The 25,712-nt window shown below is 39.9% G+C and overlaps 1 protein-coding gene across 3 annotated transcripts; it reads right to left on the bottom strand.

Annotated features, from left to right (window-relative positions):
- Positions 1–202: 202 nt before the first annotated feature.
- C1GALT1 (core 1 synthase, glycoprotein-N-acetylgalactosamine 3-beta-galactosyltransferase 1) lies at positions 203–14,315 on the bottom strand. Of its 3 annotated transcripts, XM_057370679.1 has the most exons (5): positions 14,173–14,315; positions 12,320–12,412; positions 8,150–8,389; positions 5,818–6,485; positions 203–4,595 (listed from the first exon to the last, which is right to left on the bottom strand). In XM_057370679.1, exons 2-5 carry the CDS (start codon positions 12,324–12,326, stop codon positions 4,386–4,388), a joined length of 1,125 nt encoding a protein of 374 aa, XP_057226662.1. In that variant the 5' UTR covers positions 12,327–12,412; positions 14,173–14,315; the 3' UTR covers positions 203–4,385. The 3 variants fall into 3 exon arrangements, with proteins under 3 accessions (XP_057226662.1, XP_057226664.1, XP_057226663.1); XM_057370681.1 differs by lacking the exons at positions 12,320–12,412; positions 14,173–14,315 and adding an exon at positions 13,646–13,734; XM_057370680.1 differs by lacking the exon at positions 12,320–12,412 and having other exon boundaries at positions 204–4,595; positions 14,173–14,314.
- Positions 14,316–25,712: the final 11,397 nt, after the last annotated feature.

The raw sequence follows: 25,712 nt of genomic DNA, 5'->3' as shown, positions 1-25,712 counted from the left end.
TTTTACACTTGAAAAATCTACTATCTTTGTTTTCTGGGTAGCTTGYTATTTGTTAATAGCATATAGAATCATAGAATCATAGCATGTGTGAGAAGCTTTTTGAATTTCCTGTACCCACCTAGAGAGAAAGAACATTTTTATTRGGCTAAACTGTGCTGTTATGCAACACCACTAGCATGAAGGAAGGGTAAATGAAGACAGACATGAAATTTGTATGAGATAACTTATTTTATTTATTCAATTCTCAACTTAATTTTGATGCTAAAAAYTGGTCAAAGGCACTTCAAAGAAGGTATTTAAGAAACAAATCCTTATGGTGACCATTCCAGACAAATCACCAACTTTTATCTGCCATTAGGAACACAACTACCTATAATTGCAAAGTGAAACATTCACAGGTTTTAAGTGGAGCAYACTGTCCAGCAGCAATATTCAATTCTTTTACACTATTAATAACATTTGTGGAGTCATTTAAATACAATATGGTAAAACAAAGCAAATTACACTTTTGGAGTTCCACAGAAGATTTCTTGACAGAAAAAAAGACAAAACTGCCTTTCCCAGTGGTCCTGTATTGAGGGGTCTATTTTTATCTGTGCGTGCACTATCAGCATCAGTAGCAGGTACAGCAGACAAATAACCCACACTTTGTTGTTGTACAAAGACAAAACACCCTGCTCAGATAACAAACTGTTTATAAGAGGTCTAACAGCTACTCACTGAAATTTATACCTCTGGAAGCATAACAGAACAAATGGCAAAAGGTGAAGAAAAAGTGACTTTTAATATACACCCCCACCAAAGCAAAAGTGTCCTTAAAGGCAAAAGTACTGTGAAAAGAGCCTCCACAAAATGAAAGRTAGTGTTAACAACACCAGCGTGTAACCTCTTAAAAAGACAAATACAGACTGCAAAAATGAACTGGGAGTGAAAATTAGATGAAATAAGATTAAAACTGCAAACAAAGATTAATACTCTGATGAAGAACAATGATCRCGAGGTAACTTTTTGGCATTCTCAATCTTCCTGAACTACAACCATACAATACAAGATTAAAATGTTACTCTGTCACACTAAGGGACATTCCCACATCCACTACCTAGTAATTTCAAGAAAATAGCTCAAAATTTTTAGATGGGTCATTTAAATCACTACAATGCCAAAGTAAGCTTTTAGGTTTTATTAAGAAACTTCTTTTAGAAACCAAACCAAACCACAGAGCAATAATCTGCATGGCCTAAGTAAACTCATGTTGCTGTGCTTCAGAAAGTCTCTCCATCTGAAATACAGTCTCCTTTGGCTGTAAAAATTCTCAATCTCAATAAATAATTTCTCAAAGCACAAAGACCTGAGAGTGAAATAGCAGACTACTAATAGTAGTGTAATATTGTACATGAAAATTAAACTAACTGTTCACATTCCAACCTTGTCTACTGAGACTTCTGAAGGCAGTGAGATAGAAACCAATTATTCCAGAGGTATGAGCTCATGGTTATGGCAATACAGTTCAACTGAGAACAACAGGTCTCTGTTATAATCACAGAATGTAAAACCTGATACTTTTCTAGCTTGTCTGGAAGGAAAAAAATTCTTTGTAGTGCTGTTGTAAAGGCAAAAGAAATAGATTCAGAGGCCTATGCACAAGGACACTTTACAACAAAGAATGGACATTTAAAGAAAAGGTTACGAATTTTTCCAGATAGGCCACCCATTTATCACAAGGTAGTATGTCCTTAGCCTTATTCCCTTCAGAAGGAGAACTTACTCTTATACTTTTCCAGTGAGGTGCTGCATKTTGTGGAAAGGGATATTCCTGCCCTGCTCTGTTAAACACACAAGCCCCAGCTGGACAGCAGATAAGAACTAAAACTGCTGCTGAGAAAAGGCTTCACCATGAGCTCAGCAGTGGCTGGTTCACCTTGTTACTCCAGCTAACAACCTGTGTGGAGCTCAAACATCCCACCACCTGCTTCCTCCTGTCCACCTCAGACTTGTGCTGGGKGAAACTGGAAAGCCAGAGACAGGATACTCAGGACAGTAAGGAACATGAGGAGGAAATKATTTTGCTTCACAGGACAGATATATGACACAAATCTGCAGAAAATATGCAGGATTAGTTTTGCCTGTTGTAGTAGAAAATCTTTAAATCTCYATGGATGAACTGAGAAGGAAAGCAGAAATAAAGGAACTGTACAGTAGTTCAGCAGATCTTCTACATGGACTGAATTTACAAAGCRATAAGTTTGGGATCTCAATTTCATTTTATAACTTTCTTAAGTATTCTTGAAAATTTTATCTGCCTGTTTGAACAATGCCACTGGAGTTATCAATTCCATATGGATTTCACAATATGGTTGGTTTGTKTTGCATGTGGGATAAACATTTAGCTCACAGAAGGAAGCACCTTTCAGCATGTTAACATCCACTGTCCTCCGGACAAGCAGTTTGWCTACAGCAAACTGGAGACTTTTTCCTTTCTTAAATCAATGCAGTAATAATGTTCTACTTCAATAAATTAATGTAAAATAAAGCTCRTGTCCCTATCAGTACTTCAGAAGCAGTGCTGTTCATAAAGACCAAGAGATATGACCCTGCAGATACTATTTAACCAATACTTGATGGATGAACTTGGCCTGCATTCAGGCAGAGAAGGTGTAATACAGCATTTCAACACCATGAGCCRTTCCAGTAATTACCATCGTGCAGAGAATGGTCAGAAACAAAGTCATGACTTTACTGTCGGACAACAGACAGAACCCCAATCTGTATTAGAACTATCTTTGGAAAAAAAAATTCCAGTACTTTATGGTAACATCATCTTCCASGAACATCCTGAAGGACCAGCAGTAGTAAATAAGGCTGTCTGCTACCACTATGTGCCCTTTTCMAAACAATGACTGGAGGTAATTAGGTTATGTCCAAATTCATCAATATGATGAACGTGAAAAGCAACAAAAAGATGAAGAAACTTTTGTTCAAGTGTGGAATAAAAACACACTACATGTCACAATCCCATCCCCCATACTGCTATTCACTCATTTTGAAAAGGAGAAAACYAGAAAGTTTTATATTAACTCAAAAAACCATGTATTTGGCCTCTGGAAAAAAATCAGTAACTAAAACACCTATTTTGTCCCACACYGAGAAAATGTTTCCAGTTAAAAGGCAGAGATACTTATGAAGTAGTGGAGAAAATTAATGCACTTTGAAAGATTCCTGCATTCAGGCCTGCTTACCTGAATAACTATGTACTTCAGCTTCAAAAACAGTGAAAAAAGKATCATTTAACACTTCACACTGAAAAAGGTAACAAGAGGCAGATACAGAAAAAGAATTTTAAGTGGAATAAAAAAAGGTTCAGAAAASTGAAATTAAGTACTTCAACCAAGTAAACTGGCTTTGCTGCAGTTTTAAAATAGGATATTTCTGTATCTGAAAATGTTAACCCCTAGCGAAAATTAAAAAGGACACAAACTAATTATAATAGTGGCTAAAACCAAGTTGTTACAATGCAACCTCACTAAGATACTATTCTACCTGGTTTATGTGACAGGTGGGATGGAAGGCAGACTTCTTTTTCAAAAGCATCTGCCTTATGCTGAGAAATCCAAACATGAATTTTTATAACCATTCAACCAAAAGGATAAGTTAATAAAAGAAAAAAAAAAAAAAAAAGCCACAGGCAAATATGTAAGCAGCTTGCATCACCCCAGCACTTTAAACAACAGTAACTGTTTCTGGGTTTCTCTCCAAAACAGAATTTCTCCCCAAAAACTTCATATTGTTTTGCACAACAGAATTTAAAACTTTATAAGTAATTCATAGCAGTGAATYATGTTTCTGAAACAATTGTGGGTGAAATTCTGCCATGCTGYTGTTAAGGCAAATCAGACTGGAGACTCTAATTTTGTGTCTATGCCTTACCTTTAGGGCAAGGTACACAAAGTAACTTCAAGATGTTGAGAATAATTAAGAAAGCCATCATGAAGTGTTTGACTGGGCAGAATCCAATTTCTAATATCAGAACTGACTTAATGGAAAGGAAATGGAGAACAGAAAAAGGAGCAGAAATACAGTATGATCATCTGCAAACCTGTCCACTATGGTTTTTATACAAATTCTTCCAGATATTATTGTATCAGAGCAACCTCCAATTTCACAGCTTTAGAGCCCTAAATCTTTGTGATCTGGGCTGCAAGGTCACACTATCCCAAAYAGTCAGAGCCAGCACCACTCTACTGTACACAAGATGACAAGAAGTGCTRCCAACTTGATTTTTGAAATAAGATTCGCCAGAAGTAACTTCAGTCCACAAGCTTCATGCACGAGTTTGAGAAGACTCTAACTCATTGTACTGGCTTCTTTTTAGTTTTTTCCAAGTCTACTTAGCTCTCAGAAATTTTTTGCTTTAGTTTTTGATTATCCTCCAGTGCWTCATTTTTGCTCTGCTCTTCTGGATTCTTTGACAAATCAGGATTGTATCTATACAAATACCCATACGGACGAAGATGATAAATCAAATATTCCAAATGATACATAGTCACAGAGTCAACATAGTGGAATGAAACTGCTAGATCAGAGCAGCATCCAGGACCCTGAAACACAAAACCAACAATCAGCAAGAATTACAAAGCACACCCTGAMTTAAAGATCCAGGGAAAATTCAAAGAAATACTTGATTTAATGGTAAGGAATTCATAACCATCAGTCACACATATACTTCAAAAGTAATGTTAGGCAAGCAAAATACACCAGACATATCTGCCAAGGCATCTCTCCAGAATAATGCTGACAAAGTCTTTTGCTTCTGTGATCAAATCAATGAAAAAACTAGCTGCCCTCATTAATGTCAGAGATTTTCTGCTTTTCCAYACTTAATTTTTGATGCTGGCGTTTAAACAGCACCAAGAAGCAGCAAACAGGCGTAAATGAGTTACATTTATATATGAAACAATACATKCCTGTTACTCATGTCAGCATCCAAACAGAATGTGTAAGCAATATGTGTATACCTGCACCTGAGTGTGTGTGTTGGCACATTATATAGCTGGGCAGTATTGTCAGCATCTAATTTCCTACTTAGAGAAAGTTGTAACAAGTAATTGCAAAATTTTGTTTTAAATGTGGTTTCATTGATATTATTAAGAGATATAGGATCATTGTTATTAACCCAAAAACCCTAAGCCTAACTTTTACACGTATTTTATAGCTCAAATTCAGCTTTGAGAATACTTTCCTGAAACAGTTTTGGGGTTTCGTTTTCCAGCAGCTTTGATTGCAGAGCTGCTAATATTTCAACTCCAACTGGAACTAAGATTAAATATTTAAAGAGGCCAAAGAGAACAATTGTTACATAACCATTATTCTTTCAATACTTACTAGGTTTGATCAATATAGCTTCATTTTTTGATACCAGAAGAAGTGGTCTCTATCCAAGCACATGTATGACAGGACAGGATCAAATAGGCAATTTCCATTATGSATCAGTTACAGATGGAACTGTCCACAGCTCAGTCACCCATGCACTGCAGCCTTAGCTAAAGCTGCTGCCTCCTGACACACTAAACACAGTATYATACAGCTGCTTTCAGCTACAGAAATGCTTTAGCTGCTGAATACAAGTATAAAAATAGATTGCTGCTTTACAATGAAAAAAATCTGCTGAAGAACCAGACTGTCGTTTTTTCAGCTTTAATATGTAAAAAAGTCCAAATCCTGTTCTTGAATTCTTCCACCTAATGCTAATTCACACATCACACATTCACACACATCATGAGATCACTTGACAAAATGGGTACCAGGTTYCTAAGGACTTACCTCTACAGCAGGATAGTAATTGTAATTCCAATACCAGAATGTTTTTGGCARGTATCCTCTGATTAAGTGATGTTCTGGAATGAAGGGATGAAAGGTTTCTCTACCACTTGTATCCCTAGAATCTCCTGCTTCCACATTGATGATCTCCATGCATTTTCCTAGTGCTAGATCTTCAATAGAGGAGCTGTGAGAGCATTTGTTCGTTTTAAATGCAGCAACAAATCTCTTCAGAGCTTCTTTGCTAAGAACATAACCTGCTCCTCCACTCATGTAGCCCTGCTTCACGTAAGGTTTAAACCTTCTTCCAAAGTATATTGGTTGTTGAGGACTGTATTTTGAAAGAAGCCATCTCAAATTGTCCAATATAACATATGTATCATCATCTGCTTTCATAAACCAGTCAGCATCATCAAAATAATGATCATATACATATTGAAAAGCTTTAATAGTCTTCCAGTACAGCTGGTCCCTGCCTTCTTTGGTTTCTAGGCCCACAGTTGGGAAGTCTTTATTTTCCTCAGAGCTCATAAAAAGTACTTTATTACAGCGTTGGGCCCAAGTGGCCTTAACATGCTTGGCTTTCTTTTCCAGATTTTGAGGTCCAGTCATGACCCAACACAGTATTCTCACCTTCTCATACAGTCCTTCTGCAATATTTTTATCCTCATCTAAAAAAAAAAGGGTAAAGTTGTAAAACCACATTAGACATGATTGCCAAACAAACTAAGAGCAACCTCCTCYCTCCCCAGATATTCTGTTTCTAGATCAGAAAAGACATGCAGACAGAAAAGAGGCTTTTGCTTCCAAATGTACTAGTTAAGGAACTCCGTGCTAGATTCTGGAAGGAAACAAGACTCTCAAAGACTAAAATCCTTAAAGCTATTTCAACTACACAAGATAAAGGAGAGTGTAAGAGTCATATCAAAATATGTGTCTGTTTAGGRAAGTGTGGCTTTAGCAAACCTTGATTTGTTCATAAAACCTGCTTGGTGGCAACCTCTTTATGGTCTTGGAGGACTAATGAAAATTTAAAAACAGAATATTTTTGCCATTCACAATGAATACAAATTAATGRCTACAACACAGAAAGGCCAAAAACCGATAGGGTCTTATATATATATACTCATGTTAATTAACAAAACCTAATGAATATTTCTAAAAAAAATAACATACGTTTTAAGACTAAAGCCAATGGCAAGCCAGAAATAATTTAACAGACTAAATAACTTAGGATACTATGAAACTAYGAATGTTGAACTAACATGTTTTTATTTGGAGACAATCCAGCAGAATAAAGAAGTTATTTGACGTTGTAACATAATGTTTTTCAAGCTATCAAAGCATTCATTGCTCTCAAAGAAACATTTTCACTTGATACATACAGAAAGATTTTAACTCACGTAAAAGAATATTTCACCGAGAGTGAAATCTGCATAAGGGGTACTAAAATATTCCTGCTTACACTTTATGCAATTATAGATCAGATTTCTTTGTAACAATGTTCTACAATTACAATCTGAAACACTCTCAAACTCATATTAGGAACTTGGAGTTTAAATATGTTGAAATAACAAATTATTTACTAACATCTTCAGCAAATGCATTGCAGTGCAATTTTTCTCACCTAAGCTGTCCCTATTCAAACACTCTCTGTATTTGGGATTTAGAATTCACTCATTTAATGAAATGCATCAAGAGTAAAAGTATTCCTGAAGTATGCGAAGGGTCTACCTTCTCTAGAAAAATAAAAATAATCAGAGTGCAAGAGAATTTCTCTGGCTTTGACTGCAAACAGCAACCTGTGTCTGGACTGCTGCATAATCAGCAGTAACTCCCTCTGCCCCGGCCCCCCACCTCAATTCTGTGTTTTACTCATTGTATTTACACTAATTGTGCACAAAGTGATTTTTAAAGAATTTTTTTTAGCTTTAATCTTAGAGGCTAGATCAAAAGTTAGAAGTTGTCCAAAGCAAGTTTCTTAAGGCTAAAAAGCAATCCAGTCACACCTACAATGCCATCCAAGATATCTGCTTAGCAAAATTGCTGTTTGCTGTCAATAGTTCATTCGAGAAGTTCCCACTCCAAGTCTGGATACAGAAGATGGATAAACAGTTGGACTACAAGGAAAAAAAGTTACTACTGTAATCAAAATGTAAGCAAAGAAAGCCACCATTAAGTAGACCGCAGAAGAAAAAAATTACTTAAATGTAACCTGAACATGGGGAAACTGAAAGAAAACAACTCATTTAAATTCTTGGCACTGAAAAAAGCAACATTTTGCAATGCATGAAAAGGGAGGACATTTTCTAATCAACCAGGAGTAATAAAATACCTTTATGCTGTCCAGCATCTGCATTGAAATTCATTTGTCCTTGCAGCTGATTGTTGTCAGCATCTGCTGAGTGTTGACCATGTGGATCATTGTGAAGCACATGAGGCTGGATCTTCACTTGTTCYTCTAGTATAATGCTAAACAGAAGATAGCAGACGAAAAATCCTATTGCTGAGCCAAAAGTGAAAGTCAGAAGGTTCATCAAAGACTTAGAAGCGGCCATCTCCTGAAGGTGAGACACTGTCAAAAACACATGAAAAATAAATTAGACTTAACACAGAAATCTAAAACTAATGGAAAAATATCTAAGATCTAAAAAATCAAGGACTAAATCTCTAAAAGCAGAGAATTCAGYTCTAGCTCAGATTTAGCTCCCCTGGGCTTGCACAGAAGTTTAAACACAAGAGCAAGGCAAATATCAATATTAAATTGCACATCCATTGATAATGGATGTATATTAAAAAAGATATTAATTTATACAACATTTAAACAGGAATGTACATGCTGAAATGCAGTAGCTTTATAAAACTGTAATATATGTACTTTTTTTTTATTCTCTTCAGCCTACAAAACTACACTTYAAAGTGCAATACCTAACTCTTATGAAGCTAAAAGATGATAATCAATGGCAATCTAAAGATCAAGATACAACTTGGTCACAACCTGTTCTTAAAACTCTAGTGGAAGGTAGGTATTGGAATTCCTAACAGTTCTCAATCACAAGCAGATTTCAAAGAGTTATAAAAGCAAATCTACTCCCAAAGYAGGGCAGCTGTCCTTACACTTTTGGGAATTACTGATGATTGACTTTCAGAAAAGAGAGTAAGATGACATCTGAATTTTCACACAGAAASACTCATTTTTAAAAGGAAGAGAAGAAGGGAGTACACCAGCCTTACGGCCTCTTCTACACTTCAAAAACCTTGTATTCCAGTAGTAAAAACACCCTTTCACATCAGCCACACYCTTGCTCCTCAAAAACTAAAAGGCTTGGCTGACCATTTTTATTAAACCAAATCAGCAACTATACCTGCAAGAAAGGAGTTTTATACATCAAAAACAAGTGTGAATTTTAATATTAAACACTTGAAAACCAATTTCAAGTTGTTGAGGGGTTTTCATCTTTGGAAAGAGTTGAGCTATTTTCTAATAACTCATGACTAAACTACAAAAACATTGACTGTAATATATACTGGATCCAAGCCAGAGCCTTACAAACAAGTCAGTGATGTTCCCTACATTAGGATCATTATTAATGACAGTGGGCAGAACCCAATTTAATTCATTAGGGAGCCCAAAAAAGAAAATTATGGACTGTACAGAGCATCGATGAAAACCATTGATCAGAGCAGAGCTGCAGCCACCAAAACAACTCATTTAGCTTGCACCCCCTCCTCTCAATGGCTGYGCAGTCTATTGGAAACAGACTGTCCCCAAGCAAGCTGCATGAATCACTGTGCAGCAATACACGCTCCAAATTCCAGCGTTCTGTCTGTCCTTCTGCTCTCCTGAAGGGAAAGCAAAGGATGGAATGCACATGTACATGYTGTTAGCTTGGCACTTTCAGAAATCCATCAGATTTACTGTATATGTGCAGATCAAGATCTTTGAGAGTGAAGCAGCTCTCACATATGGTAATGCTTTTCTTTCCACACTGCTAGAAAAAAGGAAAGGAAATTCAAAACACAACTTGAAGCACAAAATAAAAAAGAAGAAATGCACAGAGTGTATAAAACCTACATGGTTATAACTATGGTTGACAAGGAGCTGTARTTCTTTAATGTGAACAAGCATGTTATACTATTTTTTAATTGCACATTGTCTTCCCTCAATTCCCTCAATTCAGTGGTTCTGCCCACTGTCATTAATAATGATCCTAACTGAGGGAACATCATTGACTTGTTTGTAAGGCTCTGTCTTGTCTACACCTTGGTGCAGACAAACGAGTGCCTTTAGACATCACATCACAAAGTAAAAGTAAAAAACTGACTGTAGAATTATTTGTGACCCAGGCCTTGAAAAATTACTTGGTGGCTTCCCACTTTAYTTCTATTGTCTTTTACATCACTAAATTGAGAAGAAAACATGAGAATTTTGTTCAGATGCCTTCAAAAAAAGGCCAAAACCCCAAAACCTTTGACAAAAAGCCCATATATACAAGTAGCCTATGGCAATGCAAAGGATCTGCTGTACTATATTTATTTTTTTGATTTTGCTTTCTGTATCTATTACCACAAAGTCTTCTCAAAATTTGCAATACACATAGAGATATGGCCACAATAAAGCAASACCTTCCTTTGGCATAGTTAAAGTGGGGAAAAATACAAACCCATGCATGCCCACAGTGTAGCTACAACACCTTTTAGGAGAAAAGGTCTCCCCTGTTTTAATTTTCAATATCAGGTGCCTCTGCCAYACAATTTCAGTTATCTGCTGTAACAGCTGTTAAAATTACTCTTGCTTGGAGAGAAAAATATGAAAATAACTTGAAAATAAWTGCTGCTCATTAAACTGTGAAATTATATACAACTGAATTCTATAGGAAAAAAATTAAATGTGCTGGAAATGCTGAAAAATTTAAAAAGTACATTCATGATATTGGACATCAAATTTGGCAGTACTTCACATACAAAGAGGATTTCTCGGGGCAGGTAGTAGATGTACTTCATATTTGATACAAAATGCCTCTAGTTACAATTTTCAATCTAAAATAAYCTGCTTATCATTCTATCAATTTTATACCAACAGACTGGGTCACTATAAACATGTGTGGGTATATATCCATATGCTTGTAAACTCCAACAGCAAACAGGACAGAAATCTTCATTTTTTAATACTATCTTGGTATTTCACAGAAACTGAGTCTTTTAACTTGACAGCAAAAATAACTGAACACTACAGCATTACACTGGAACCAGAAAATGCCTAAAAGGAAGGTCAGTTGTCAGATGATAAACATTCCCACTCCTTGCTGATATTCTTTATGACACACAGATTTACTCAGGGGGAAGATATGCAAAACATTTAAGGCCAGGCTGGATGAGGSTTTGAGCAACCTGATCTAATGAAAGGTGTCCCTGCTCATGRCAGGGGRTTGGACTTTAAAGGGGGTTGGATGCTCTGTAAAAGTCCCTTCYAACTCAAACCATTTTGTGATGCTACGAGTCTATGACATTCAGAGAAGGAAAAGGCAAGTGCAAAACCAACCAGGTCACTAAAACATCCCCATTTTTATTTGCACTTCTATTTATACTTATTGAGATAAAAAAATCACACTATTTAAAAAAAAAAAAAACTTACAACAAAAGGCTAAGTTTGAATTTAATTTATGCTCCACTGCCCTATCATGGAAGCTTAAACATATATACTGACATATTCATGTAGGTATCCCTATTCACATCAATYAAACTTACAAATGTCTTCAAATTCTATCACAACGTAACAGTCATTGTAGATTTGGTTCTAAATTTAAGCTTCATGAGTCAACAATTTCTACATCTTCAAGCTTACAGAAAAACTAATTTTTCTTTGTTAGGGGCTKCTGAACCTGGCAGCCCACTGACAASAGGACTGCTGCAACCCCACGTGCCCAGATCCAGCCAGGCTGAGGATGTATTCCCATAGCTGTGCATGCAAAGATGCATATACACATGGCTGACCATATAAATGAGCATAGATAAAAACAAGTGCTCATGAAAACACAAACATGGCCTGGCCTTATGTTGCTCCTCCCCATAGCTGACCAGGACAAAGGTCTGCTAGCAGAGAATATACACAYACACACAATGTGGATCCCTCCGTAACTGGTCTCAGACCCCCAAACTATTCAGGAACCAACCCTGAATCCTCAGACTCCCCAGAGTCCCACCCTGTTGTCAAACTGATGACTCTGATCTCACTAGTACCTGTCCCACATGCACAGCTTCCTCAAAACCTGGTTCCCAAGCCTCTTAAATCCTACTCTCTGGCTAGCCCTGTGTGATACTAGTAATCACACATGGCACCTTGCCAAGACCATACCAATGCACTCCAGTCTCCCAATTAYGGGCACTGCAGACACACAAGGCTCTGTGGCTTACATCCCCACTCCAGCTGCTGGCCACAGAGGTCCTCACTCACACCAGTCCCCCCAGTTGCCAGCACACTAGACATGGAGTCCCTACAACTTACTGTGCATCTCCAGTTGCTGGCCCTCAGAGCTCAGTATGCACACAAGAGTATGGCACAGAGTCCTCTCGCCCAAGAAAATAGTTAGAAAGGCACCTGAATGAGAAAAGAGTAGGCTGTGGCAACATGGCCCAGGAGATGGTAAAACACACTGACCAGGCACTTGTTTCCAACTGACAGGCCCTTTATCTTATCTTTTGATTTTCCCATACTTGTTCCTCCTCAGACCACCTTCATTTAGTTCCTCCCAGGAGCATCCCATAAATTTTGTACAATTATGAGATGCTTTTCCTGTGCATCCCATATGCCCCATATTTCCTAGGCAGTTAGCCCCCTCGACTTTGTGAGTTATTCCAGACAGCACTCTGCTGACTTCTCTTGCTGCATGTCATACCTGAGCTGGTGGCTCCCCAGTGACAGAACCAGGGGCTGCTTCCTCTGATGAAACTATAGGAATCCTACATGCCCCCACTGTGCCTCTTGCATCCTGCTGGTGAGCCTTGGAACATGTTAATCTAAATTACTCTCACTTCTGCTAGCTCTTCCAAAAAGGGCATTAAGGTCAYTTCCACAAGTCAATGGAAATTTAGGGAAAAGACATGCAACATGAATATACTATAAGAGTTTGGCCTCACTGCCAAAAGAAAACAACCCAATCACCTTTCAAAGTAATACTTTTACACAGACTTGGATGAACTCGGAACAGTTAGGGAAACACATTAAACAAAATAACAAACAAACAAAAAAAAAATCACCCCAACCAACATAACAACAAAAAAACCCAAATAAAAACCCATCAAATCTGGGATTTTGAAATTTGCAGAATGCAGTAATTCCAGTTTTACACGTTTATCTCAGTATCATCTCATAATCACTTTAAGATTTAATTAAACCCACAGAGCTGATTCTTCCTTGTACCCCTTACTTGGGAAGCAAGGGGAAAGCTCTGAGGCCCCATGATGAAACAATGTAAATGCCCTTTGAGAGCTGCATAATTAGCACTGAAATTAATCTCTACTATTATGTCCTTAACAGTCAAGCAACARATCAAAATAATTCGATCAAGTAGTTAGTTGTGCAAACAGCCCTTCTGTTCCTTAAGTCACATTTATTGCTATATGCTTTGTATATACCTATCTTGTAAAATGCAGCTATAGCACATTTGCTAATGTCTGCATCAAGGATTTCTGTGAGCTGCTGCAGTTTCCTATCGATTTAGCATAGATCACATCTTTCCACTTTAAATATCTAATGTTGTGAGCATTGCTTTGGAGGGGAACTCCTCCCATCAAAAAAAAAATCCTGCTTGCTCTACCAAAAAATACAAACCATCAAAACAAGGTACTTCGGTAGGGGAGGCGAACAACTGCACTGAAACGAGTCGTGTAACAATCCACAGCASCGGTGAGCGGGAAGGAATATCTGGCAACCTCCTTCCTCATTCCAAAAGCCGATACCGTCCTTCGGCAACAAGTGCCYGTGCCCGAAGCACGGCTTCCCAGACCTCTCCCAAGCCAGCCCTCGCTACGTCCGTCCGCCCAGGAAGTCCCCGCTGCGGGGGCGGGAGCAGCGATTCCCGGCTCCCCGGGCACCTTGCTCCCTCCGCTGGAGGWCCTCGCGCTTTTCCAAGGAGACCCCTCCTCCGGCGCCTCTCCTTCCCTGCAGCCGGGCACCTGCTGCCCCCGCAACCGCGGGCGCCCTTCTCGCCGCCGAGGTGACACGCAGCGCCCCGGCCGCCTCCCCCCGCCCCGTCCCCGCAGAGCGAAGGCACCTTCCGCGCCTTCTTCCGCGCCGCCCCCGCGGGAGGGGGACGCTGCTCCCCGCGGCCCGACCCCCCCGGCCCGGTCCCGTCTCACCTCGAGGGCCGAGGGGGCCCCGGTGCGCGCTCAGCCGCAGGACAGCGCTCGTGCCCCCGCTGGCCGCGCACAGGGCAGGCCCCGGTCCCAGTCCCGCTCCCGGTCCCGGTCCGGGCCGGCCCCACAGCCCCGCTCCGCCGCCGGCCCCATCGCGGCTGCCGCGCGCCGTCCTGCGCACCCCCCCGGGGCGGGCACGGCACCGCACCGCCCCGCCCCCCGCCCGCTCATTGGCCGGCGGGCAGCCCGGGGGCGGGGCTTTCCCGGCACGCGCGGCTTTAACCCTTTGCCCGCGGCGCCGCCGGCTCCGCCGCGTGGCAGCGCGCGCGTCCGCTGCGTTCCCGCCGCTCCCGCCGTTCCCGGTGTGGGAGAAGCGCGGCGCCCCCGCCCGCCCCGTCCCCCCTGCGCGGCGCAGCCACGGGAATCGGCCCCTTCTTCCCCGTCCGCCGGGAGCGCGGCCACGTCGCCGGGCCAGGCCGCGAGTAGCGCCCGCGCCTCCCGGCGCTCGGCGGTGGGCGAGGGCAGGCCCCCCAGGCCGAAGCCGCGGCGTGAGAGCGGCGGCCGGCCCGCTTGCCGCGCTCGGTGCCTCGGCCAGGCGTTCGAGAGGTGCGGGGAAAACATGTCCCGGGGAGAAGGGGAGGGCGCGGGAGCGCAGAGCAGCAGCTCCCCGGAGCKCCCGGCAGTGCCTCCCCGGGCACGGCCAGCGGGGAAATGCCCCGGGCAGCGCTGTCCACCGCCCTTCCASCGCGTTACCTCGCTCTCGCCCGCCTGCTCCTGCCTGGAAGAGGCTGTGCCGAGCGCTCAGGCCGGGCTGCGGAGCTCCGCTGCGCTCCAGCCCTTCATTCCCCTCACTTCAGCCGGTCTGGAGCCGCTGCTCTTCCAAAATACCATTAAGCAACTGCAAGGGATGTTGCTAGGATACCGAGCCCTCCGCAATCGCTCCTTTTCTCCTGTGCTAACGCTGCCTACCTTTCCAACAGCTCTTGACGTTCGTCTCTCGGTGGTTTCCTTAGGAAAAAATACATTAAATAAGAATTGTAGGTTTGGAAGGTGTTTTTCATTACAATGTAACTGAAGAGTGGCATTTTGCAAGCAATGGCTGGATCATGGAGCTCTGCAGTTAATAGGTAGARATTTTGTGTGTTGGTTTTGAGTGTATGTATGTATGTGTGTGTGTGTTGTTTTTTTAAGTACTAGGTGCAGATACGTGCAGAGAAAAACTGCATGGTGAGGGCCACTAGTGTTTCTGTAAATGGAGGTCACTGAACACACWGGGCTTGATTTTCCCTTTCTCCTTCTCCATCCTTCCTTCAGCCTGTCCATGGGTTCACTCCATACCATAGGTTTCYCTCATCATGGCTGTGGATCTGTGTATTTTCGTTCTGTCTCCCYTCTCCAAAATTATTACCCTCTCAGGGGTGTTCTCTTTCATCTCCATTTTCATATCTATTTTTACTCTTTTTCTCTGGATGAAGTGTCACACAAAATCACAAGACCGTTTAGGAAAAGATCTGCAAATCCACYGAGTCCAACCTATGACTAAAAACGACATTGTCAACTAGACCATGGCACTAAGTGCCACATCCAATCATTTCTTGAACACCTCTAGGGATAGTGACTCCACACCTCCCTGAGCAGTCCATTCCAATGCTTAACAAYCCCTTCCATGAAGAAATTTTTCCTGATGTYGAATCTGAACCTCCCCATGTGCAGCTTCAGGCTGCTTCCAGTCCTGTTGCTGGTTACCTGTGAGAAGAGCACAGCCCTTCCCTGGCTTCAAYCTCCTTTCAGGGAGTTGTAGAGAGTGATAAGGTTTTCCCTGAGCCTTTTTTTTCTCCAGGCTAAATATCSCCAGCTCTCTCTACTGTTCCTCATATGATTCTCCAGACTATTCTTCAGCCTCATTGCTCCAGCACTTCATGTTTTTCTGAAGTGAGGGACCCACAACTGKATGCAGCATGCGAAGTGTGGCCTTGAGTAATTCAGGATGGGCTGCCTCTTGTATCAGTTTAGGAAGCTCCCATGTCCCACATTATTCCAGCTCCTGGTTTCTCATTCCTGCCCCATCCSACGCTGCTGCCCCCTCTAAATAAAACTTACAAGCAATTTGGTGAATCATATCTTTTTGAACTAGTTTCATCTGAAGAAAGGACAGGCTTCTTGTAGGGCAGAAGTTCGCTTGGGATTAAGAAAATTAATAGTAAACAATAAAAAAGACATGGAAAATACAAAGACTGCAAAAAAAAGTATTTGTCTGTCTTCTTGTTTCCTTTTTTTTCACTCTCACCAAATTTGGATAGAATTACTGTCCATCCCATGTCCAGTGCATGCCTTAAATTTCCAAAATACACTAAGTGAAGTTAACTGTTTTATGTTATAGATAATGCAGCGTGTCTGACTTTCAGTTTGTCTGGTGAACTTTAAAGTCTGGTCTTGCATCACAGGAGTTCTATCAAGGACCGTTGCCCAAGCATATTACATACCCATAAATTTATGCATGAAATGCTACACYTTTTTCATACTGACATGTTCATTGAGCTGTTTCACTCTGTTAGGCTAGTTTGAAAGGGAAATTTCAGAGGGAAGGTGGAACATGCTGTAATTTAACAAAAGCCACAGCTTGCTTACTAATATTGGTACAGAAAGTTTGCTTTAATAAATATGACTGGTTTGGCCATGTTGTAATGGCTGTTTAATATTTTATGGAGATATTTACATGTTGCACATACAAGCAGGTTTTGTTTGGTTTATTTCTTTTTTTTCAGTCAGGGGGAGATGAGCAGTCTCTCTTACAGCTCTCTTACAGCAGCATCTTACAGGTCAGGGTAGGGAAACAGGCGCCTCCAAGGGACTGCCTTGCAYGTGCAATGGTAGCAAACTTTTCCAAAACTTCTGTACAGCTCTGCTTTGCTCAACACACTACCTCTGGGTGCACAGTCAAGGGAAAAGCCATTCTCTTGTTCCGAGTCAAAAGGGGGAGCAGGCCTGGTCCTCTCTCTTGCTTCAAGGGCATGCAGATGTTTGACCAGAGTCCCTTTTTATATAAATGTACTACTGCTGTGGGAGATTCTCCTCAGCTGCTGAGAAASCACAGCAGTGTTGGAGGACACAGTCATAGCACAGTAATATGGCAAAGAGATTCATACTACTTACCTTCTGGCACATGTGGCTGAGAACAAATGAAAGGGAAATTGAATTTCTAGTATTTTAATTTAAAAGGAAATCAATCACTTTGGTCTTCATACTAGYAAATACAAAGGAATGAAATCATTCCCTACCTAGGAGGCCCAGCCATATTCAACATAAAGACTGTTTAAAGCAGGGTAAAAGCAGGGTTACAAGCCCTTAATATCTCAGCTCATCACTAGGTAGGTCTCCATGAGAGAGCTGTCTGGGCATTTCAACATTTATGCCCTCTGGAGAGCACTGTGGAATACAGRCCTACCATAAAAGCCCACTCACAGATCAGCTACTGCTCTCAACWCCCCTCACTTCCATGTGCAGGAGTCYRGGAACAMAGGTTTCTAAATAAAAAAGCTCACRCAAAGTTAAGGCAGAAGGCAAAATGCAACAGTTGCTGTGAAGCTGCAATTTGGCAAGTCACTCACTAAAGACATCATTCAAATATTTAAGTGGATATCTAATAAACATCTATTAGATGTTACATTATCTGTAGATAGCTTTCTACAAGCTAGTGGCTGTAAAAGAATCATGTTTTCTTAACGTTTTGTTTAATTTTAAATTGCCTTATATTGAATCCATTTATGCCATTGCTTTTATAGGTCATCAGCAAGACCATGAAAATATATATTCTAGAAATAATTTTCACATATTTTGACTGAAAACTACTTTTTCAAGCTATGTGTTTTYTGTTCACTCCTATTTGATCACACAACCAGACTAAATTGAATGCATYACTTGTTTAATATTATTTATAAGAAATCTCATTAACTTGACCATTCAGATTTAGCAATGCCATTGTTCTCTAAAGAACCTATTACCCATTCTGGGCCCACTCATGAACCCACAAATTGTAATTSCAGGCACACTGGACCAGATCAAGTTTGAGCAATCCACGTGCCTACCCTAATTCCTAGAACAGAACAAAAGCCTTTAGAAAAGTGAATGRGGTTTCAACTTACCACCACACCTTTGCCCACTTGACTTGGGGCAGGATGCACTAATTTGATGCTGGAGTGTCTTTGAATGGTCAGAACCATATATGGAGCTGTAAAAGTAAATTATTTACTGTGGTAAGATTACTGTGTGAGGTAAAGTGTATTATAATATAATAAAGAAGTACAAGTGTATCACCCCACCTTCCTTTTACCTGTCAGAACACCAACTGGCTGAAAGTCTGACATCCTGTTRTGATACGGAACTTTACTCACTGTGTTTCTTGCACAAACAATAGTGGGACTGCCAGCAGTGGAATAATACACATTATTGATCAGCGAAGTTAGAAGTTCTGTCTTCACTCAAGCAATTGTACAAACTCTACACTGCTGTTCCTGCTGACTACATCTCCTTGCAAAAATAATTGACTTAAAACAAGCCATTGTGAACTTCCAGGTTAGTATTCAGTGTGTGCCAAGAACTCACGTAGCACATTTCAATGGTCAGAATAAGAAATTAATTACTGGATCTTGATAAAAATGTGAAATTCAAAATAACGCTTTTTAAAAGTTTGAAGTAAAGCAAGTTTGCTCATTATCAACATTAAAAATATAAAATGTCTTTGTATTTTCATTGGAAATACTASACAAAATGTAATACACTCTCATTCTGGAGATTCTGCAAGAAAAGCACTTGTCAYAATGTTTCTATCCTGCTTACAGGTCTGCCTCAAAGCCCACTTCAAAATGCTACMGCTATGTTTCTGTAGATGAAACTGCACCAGGGACCATTCCTTGACAGAAATATTTCACAATTTTTTAGTTCAAGGTAAATTGAAAGTTGTGCTGCAGCCCATCAGAATGAGATTTTCATATCATGAAACTGAGAAAATTACACTCATTTCAGTGCTGTAGAATGTGATGGGCAGGCATGAAGGAACACTGATGGGTTAGGAAGTCTGCTGGGATTCCCCTGGATGGACCAAAACCTCAGCCGTGTCCATAATCCTCTTTAGAAACAACACTTGGCAAGTGTTACTCTATTACCTTGCCCAGATATTTTCTCAAGGGAATGTTACTTGGCAGGGACGTAAGTCACACCGATGAGTGTGTTAATAATTAGCCTCCCATACCTGAATTTACTTTCTGGCCCTGACTTATTTGTAGAAACAGCCTCATAGGCCTTATTTATGCACTTAAGAAAAATGTGTCTCTTTATTCTTGTTGCTGATATATTTCTGTATAGATAAGTATTTTTCCATTTATTTTACACAAGCACATAACTTAAAAGTTAGCCAGGACAAGTGCAGATATTTTATCTGTCAAATCCTACAACAGAAATTAAACAATACATTCTCTAATAATAAAAACTAAAAAGAGATAAATTTCAGAATAGATCAAGAAGTCATCAACTCTTGCAGATGGATCCTTTCATTGCCTGTCTGGTATCTGGCAAAAGCAAAGAGATTCTGAGGGTTGTTGTCAACTAAAACAAGGTTCAAAGTAGTGCTGCTATAAAGTATAATCCTTATATAATTTTACTTCTCCTTATATAATTGTACTTCTATGACATTGAATTGATAGACAATTTTAGTTGGCTCRGGTTTCTTTTCTTTGGAAAAAAAAAGCTTCATGAAAATGTCATTAATACTGGAAAACATTCTTATCTGGCATCTGTGGTAAGAGATGAAGTGTTGTTCAAAATGCAGAACTAACTCTTCTTTGCAATCATCCATTATTTAATTCTTTTAATCCTTTTGAATGGATACTGCATTTTGAGTTCCTTTAGAATTGGTTTCTTTGGTTTTGAATCAGGAATACTTCTCTTTCTTCTCTTTATATGTAAAAAGACAAAGCTACTTCTATGAAGTCTGTTGTTAGTTTCTAGCTAGGGAAGAATTGRGAGGAGAGACATTCGATTTTACTGTTTATATGACAGCAGTAMCAACAACAGAAGTTTACTTCTGTATAGAATTCAGAATCAATTCCTAGTAAAAAGTGAGAGGAAGTAGCTATAGTAACTATATAACYTTTGAAGAGTTCAATACTGGTGATTCAATACAATTAGTRAGACATACTGGGAAGTGAGCTCTAKTTTAGTGTGTGCTTCTGTGAGAAAATGGGGAGAAATTACTTTCATTACTAAATGTTTTCCTTTTACAGAAATAATTTACTTAGTGTGTGTGGTAGTGCAGCTTCTTCTTTTCCACACTGCGAAGGTTACATTTGCCAGTCTAATTATTTCACTATAGACCTTTGTTGCATTTGTTCTACACCTCTGCTTCTGGTAACATCAGTACTAGCAGGATGATGGCTTCTCATTTTGAGGTAATAGCTCGACCTAGTGATGAGAAAGAGGTGYTACAGTCATAGATTTTAGAATAGTTTCTCAATCTTTTACAAACCAAAGATCATCTAACTTTCTTCGAAAATGAAAAATTCTCATGCAGTGTTCAATAACTGTTATTATTCTTCTTCTATTCTTAACTGTATTTAGGAGAATGTGAAGTGCCTTTTTAGCACATTTTATTGAACACATCTTTTTTGTCTTCCAGAAACAAATCACAACATTAAAAACAATTTAAAGCAGCACAGCTGAGGGTGTCAAAATAACTTGTAATTAGAATTATACTCATTTATTCCAGCTGAAAAAAAAATATATAACAGTATATTTTAAAACTCAGTTATGTATGTTCAAGCATGAATTTAGCTGCTGCAGTTTTTTAACAGCTAACCATCTCTCTTACAGCTGAAATCTAGGTGAAAAGAAATCTTGTTCGTATTAAACAAAACAGCTATTGAACAGGGCAAAATTTCACAATGGGCGAATTACAATGAAAAAGTGAACTGAAGATTGTAATTTGCAGTTAATCCTGYGGTATTGACTACAAGAGTTAGTTTAAATGCTAATTCAGCTGACACCTAATCTTTACTACTATATGAAAAAGAACCAGAATTTAAATTAGTTCTAYTATTATGGTTCTAAAAAGTCTAGATAATTRTGCTGGTTTATGTTGCAGAGTCAAKATCAGACAGCTAATTTTTCTTTCTTATTCTGCAAGTGGTTAAAAAAGCATAGATATATRTATTTATATTTATATACATATATTTAGCTTTGGTTTTGTTCCACTCTCCCCCTCCCCAGGAAGAGAATAAATTACACCAGATTCCTTCTCATTAGCCAAGACCACTATTGAGTTAAAGTCAGCAATGTTTCATTCCTCTGTGGTCCTGGGCCTGGACAATAGAGTCATTGGTGTGCCATATGCCATGCCTGCCATGTGCACTGTATGGCCAACAGCTCTTTCAACAACCCTTTCTTGTCTGTGTTAAGAAACACAGGGGATGATGGAAGGGCTGGGATGTTAAAAAAAGGATGCAGCAGTAGTGAAAAATGCTTAGTCTTTTGTGCAGGCAATAACAAATCACCTTACTTTGTGTTCTCCCTTGCTGCTGCACTAGACATGCCTTCCTAGTACTTTACTRAGGTCCTGAATGCCTGGGCTCTAGAAAAGATTTTCTTTCAACACTCAGCAGTGCTGTGACCTCTAACTCTGAGGTCAGAGCAAGTCTTATTTGTTTTGAAGCTTAACATAATTAAGCAGGGAGAAAAGAAGAAGGATTAAATAAGAGAGACTACAGCAATARGAACTCCCAGTGCGAGAGACAGCTATTTTTTATACTATGAGAAAAAACTTTGTCTGGAGGAGAGACAAGTAGACTGTATGTCCATTAATGTCTTCAAAAGGAAAAGGACAGACAATGAAAAAAAGGAAAAATAAATAAATTCAAAATTATAGGAACAAAGAGCTCTGTTAGGTCAGTAAGTTATTTAAAAGCTGCAATCTCGCTGGCATGAGATATAATCCTACTGGGTAAAAAGCCAGACTTAATGATACAAATGGGAGCCTACCTTACTTCAAGCCACAGATTTTCAAGCAGCTTTTGAATTTGAGAGTTTTTCTTTTCATTTCTTTTTTCTCTACTCAGGAATTAAAGTGTGGTTCTGCCTGAGATTTTGAGTGCAAGCACTCAGACTTGGAGAGCACATAGTGTTACTATCATCTCCTAGGGAAGGAAAACCAATACAGGCAAAGGCCTTTGCTCTGTGCATATGCATATCCTTGACATACAAACACACATGTCAGATGTGTTAGCAGAACACCTGTCACTGCAACTACTGCCAGGTGAACGTATCTGTATCCAACAAGCCTCTATATTTGACAGATAAAGTCAGGTATGAGGTACATTGCCTATGTCAACCCGTGTGACTGGGGAGAAGGAACTGATTTCCACCTTTCCTTGAGCCCTGCCCACCACTGATCTCTCTCAGTATAATGTGGTGCCAGTGCCACCATGGTATCCATGGAGCTGTGTAGCTCCATCACAAGAAACAACCTTCTGCTTTCAAGCTAAGTCCCTGTCCTAGAAAACATTCCGTCACTGAATGCTGAGAAAARGAAAATTTGAGGCATCTGGAAACTTGGAGCTGCCAATTCCCACATCTCCATTACTACACAAGTTGGGAGAAGGAAAAGACAAGTCTCATTATTGCAGTTCAGAATGTGTTCAAGGCCAGATTGAGAGCAGYTGGTCCAAGTTAAAAATGGATACTGGTTGCAAAGGGTGCCCTGAAAGTGCAGAYAAGATACATCCTTCTCCTTCCCACAGCCAAAATCTTCAATTTTTCAAAACCAGAAATTGTTTTAGCGTTATCTTTATTATCCTCAAATTGCTGGTGATGAAGCATTTTAAACAKTCCATGACTAAGCAGGTGGCCTGGTAGGGTGCAGAATGCCTATTCTCTAGTAATTTCTGWGCAAAGGGCTGGTGCAAGGCTGAGATACAGAAATAAAATTTCTAGTGTTTTACAGTCCTGCCCATCTTAATGACTTCGCCTATGAATCCACTTGAGGCAACTTTCACCATCAACAAAGGGTGTTCAGTTCTGTGTGAGAAACTGCCGAGAATGTGCACTGGATGCTGGCAGAAAAGGGGAAGCCTTTAATATTTGAGTCTTGCCATTGTTTTCCACTTCAGATCTTGTTTTCTTGCACTGCTCCAGTGAGAGCAAAGGATGGGAGTAGAGAGCTGGGTGAAGCACCATCACAAAAMCAGCTGAAATACATTCTCATGCAAAAGGCCCTCTCATGAGGGCTATTTTCAGGAGGCTACACCCTGTAAAACCCCTGGTACCACAGGTTCTTAGTCATCACTTCGAAAGCAAAAGACCTTCACCATATACCTTTGTTAATCACTGTCTCCACTTGTCCCCCTCCATTCTGTCTCCTCTCCAGATTTCATTAATCTCACAGAATTTATATACTTCCAATCTTCCAATGCTGATGGAACCATATCCAACAGATGTAGCAAAGGTATTCATCTTAAATTGGACAAAATGAGGAGCACAGACTTCATTTATGAGCAATGCTCAACTGAGTGCTGAGCTGACCAACTGAGTGCCCAGTTCAGTGTAAGTCATGAAGCTTCACCAGTTCACTCTACACTGTACTCACTTACCTGTTAGCTTTGGGTTAACTGTTAACTTTGATCTTTTGTTTACTCATTTACCTGTTGCTTTGAGAGAAACCTTTTAGCCTTTCATCTCAGCTGATTAGAAACAAAACTAATGCAAGCACTTCCTAATTAATTAATCAGGAACTTTCTTACAGTGTTTTTCAGCTGTTATTTAATGGTTCAGTCTGTGGCCAGGTGGTTATTTCCAGGTGTTAAACAGATAACACAAAGCAGAAAGTCTCCTAGCTACTAATGGCAYCCAATATTTACATGCAAACCTGTTCTCTCAACCCAGCTAGAAGCAATTTAAATTTCTTCCAACAAAAAATGGAAGGAAAAATCTTTAGAGGAATAGAGAGGAGAAGACAATGCTTTGGAGAAACTGTAACATATGATAATGTCTGTGGGAATRAGAAAACTGAGAGGGAAGATGTGACTTGAGATGAACACAAGTGAGAGACCGAGGTGTAATTACATCCAGTGTTGTCTGTGGATGTGCTGTAAGAAAAGATTGGATATTGAAGAATGAYGCTTAACATAAACAGACTACAATGGGCTGCTCAACAATAGTAGAGAAAAGACCAGGGACATAGCATTTTTTCTTTTTCTTTTATAACTACCAAATACTAACATGACCGATATTAAAAAACAAACCATGTGTAGTATTTCTGCCAATARTCCTATATATAACAGCATCAACTGCATTAAAATTGGGCATTAAGCATGCAAGACACAGTTAAATGCAGCAGTTATCCCCAGTTTTTAGAAGTGATAGTAAAGGGTAGGATAAATAYGTGTGTACCCAGTGTATCCTAAAGATGCAGACTTTAATTATGACTTGAGCGTTTTTGCTCTTCCCTGGCTGTGCCTGCCCAGCCTTACCAAGCCACTTTCTACAAGTCACTTTTCACTCTCCCTGCTTCCGTTTCTCCATTAAAATTTTTTATTTATCAAATGGTTTGTGAATTACTACCATAAAGCATTGTGTAATATCTAATTATGAACCAGGAATTGCTCGTCAATGAAAATGCCCAGACAACAATCTGAGCCTAAGCCATGTCTTCTGCATGGAGAAAAGAAGATAAGATGTAAAGAAAGTCTGCTTTAAAAAGTGTCCAACAAACAAATAAACAACCCCCCAAAACAACCTATGCTAGGTTTGTCTATTCTTGTAGTTTTCCAAAATGCAGAGTGACATTTAGATCTTTGGAAAAAACCTCAAGATATAAGGTRTTCCTCAGCATAACCATTCCTCTTCTGTGAGCCTTTCCAGGCAGTGCACAGCCTGGGAATTGCATACATGGCATATGCAGGCTGCCTGCATTCAGGTGAAGCTGTGCTTAACAGAAACAGATCCTACATCTATTCCTAATCAGCACCAGAGTCTATATCTCATGCTTCAACAYATTTTTCTTTCTGAAGCCTAAAAATATCTTTTTAATGGCTTCTTAAAGGCCCTTTTAAAACTCTACAGCACTACAGACCACAGTTACTGCTGATAATCTGCATGACCTARAGAACTTTATGCACAGCACTGCAGTTTTACAGTAACTCCACTAAAGCTAGCTATGAAAACACACTGCATGCAAATTACTAATGGCTCTCTTGAAGTATTTATGGAGAAACAGGATTTATATTTAGGACTTCTTATCCTAATATTCAGAGCTGAATTTCATTTACTTTAGCACTGTCAAATAGGCAAAAGTGTCCAGTAACAAAGTTCAGGTAAGCACCAAAATCCTATTTTACCCCTCGTGTTTATGATTCAGAACTTAGTTTTGCACAGAAAAATCCTAAGTCCCCGCCAATGTTTCCAAAGCTATGAGCTTCGCATGCGTTCGCCTCCCACCGACAAAATAAAGCAGCTTTAAGGCAATGCCTTAACTCTTGCTGGACACGGCACAGAGCACG

Source organism: Malurus melanocephalus, unplaced genomic scaffold (assembly GCF_030028575.1).
Source record: "Malurus melanocephalus ecotype Western Australia unplaced genomic scaffold, MMel_1.1 scaffold_130, whole genome shotgun sequence".
Lineage (NCBI taxonomy): Eukaryota > Metazoa > Chordata > Aves > Passeriformes > Maluridae > Malurus > Malurus melanocephalus.
This window is presented reverse-complemented; position numbering and strand designations above follow the sequence as displayed.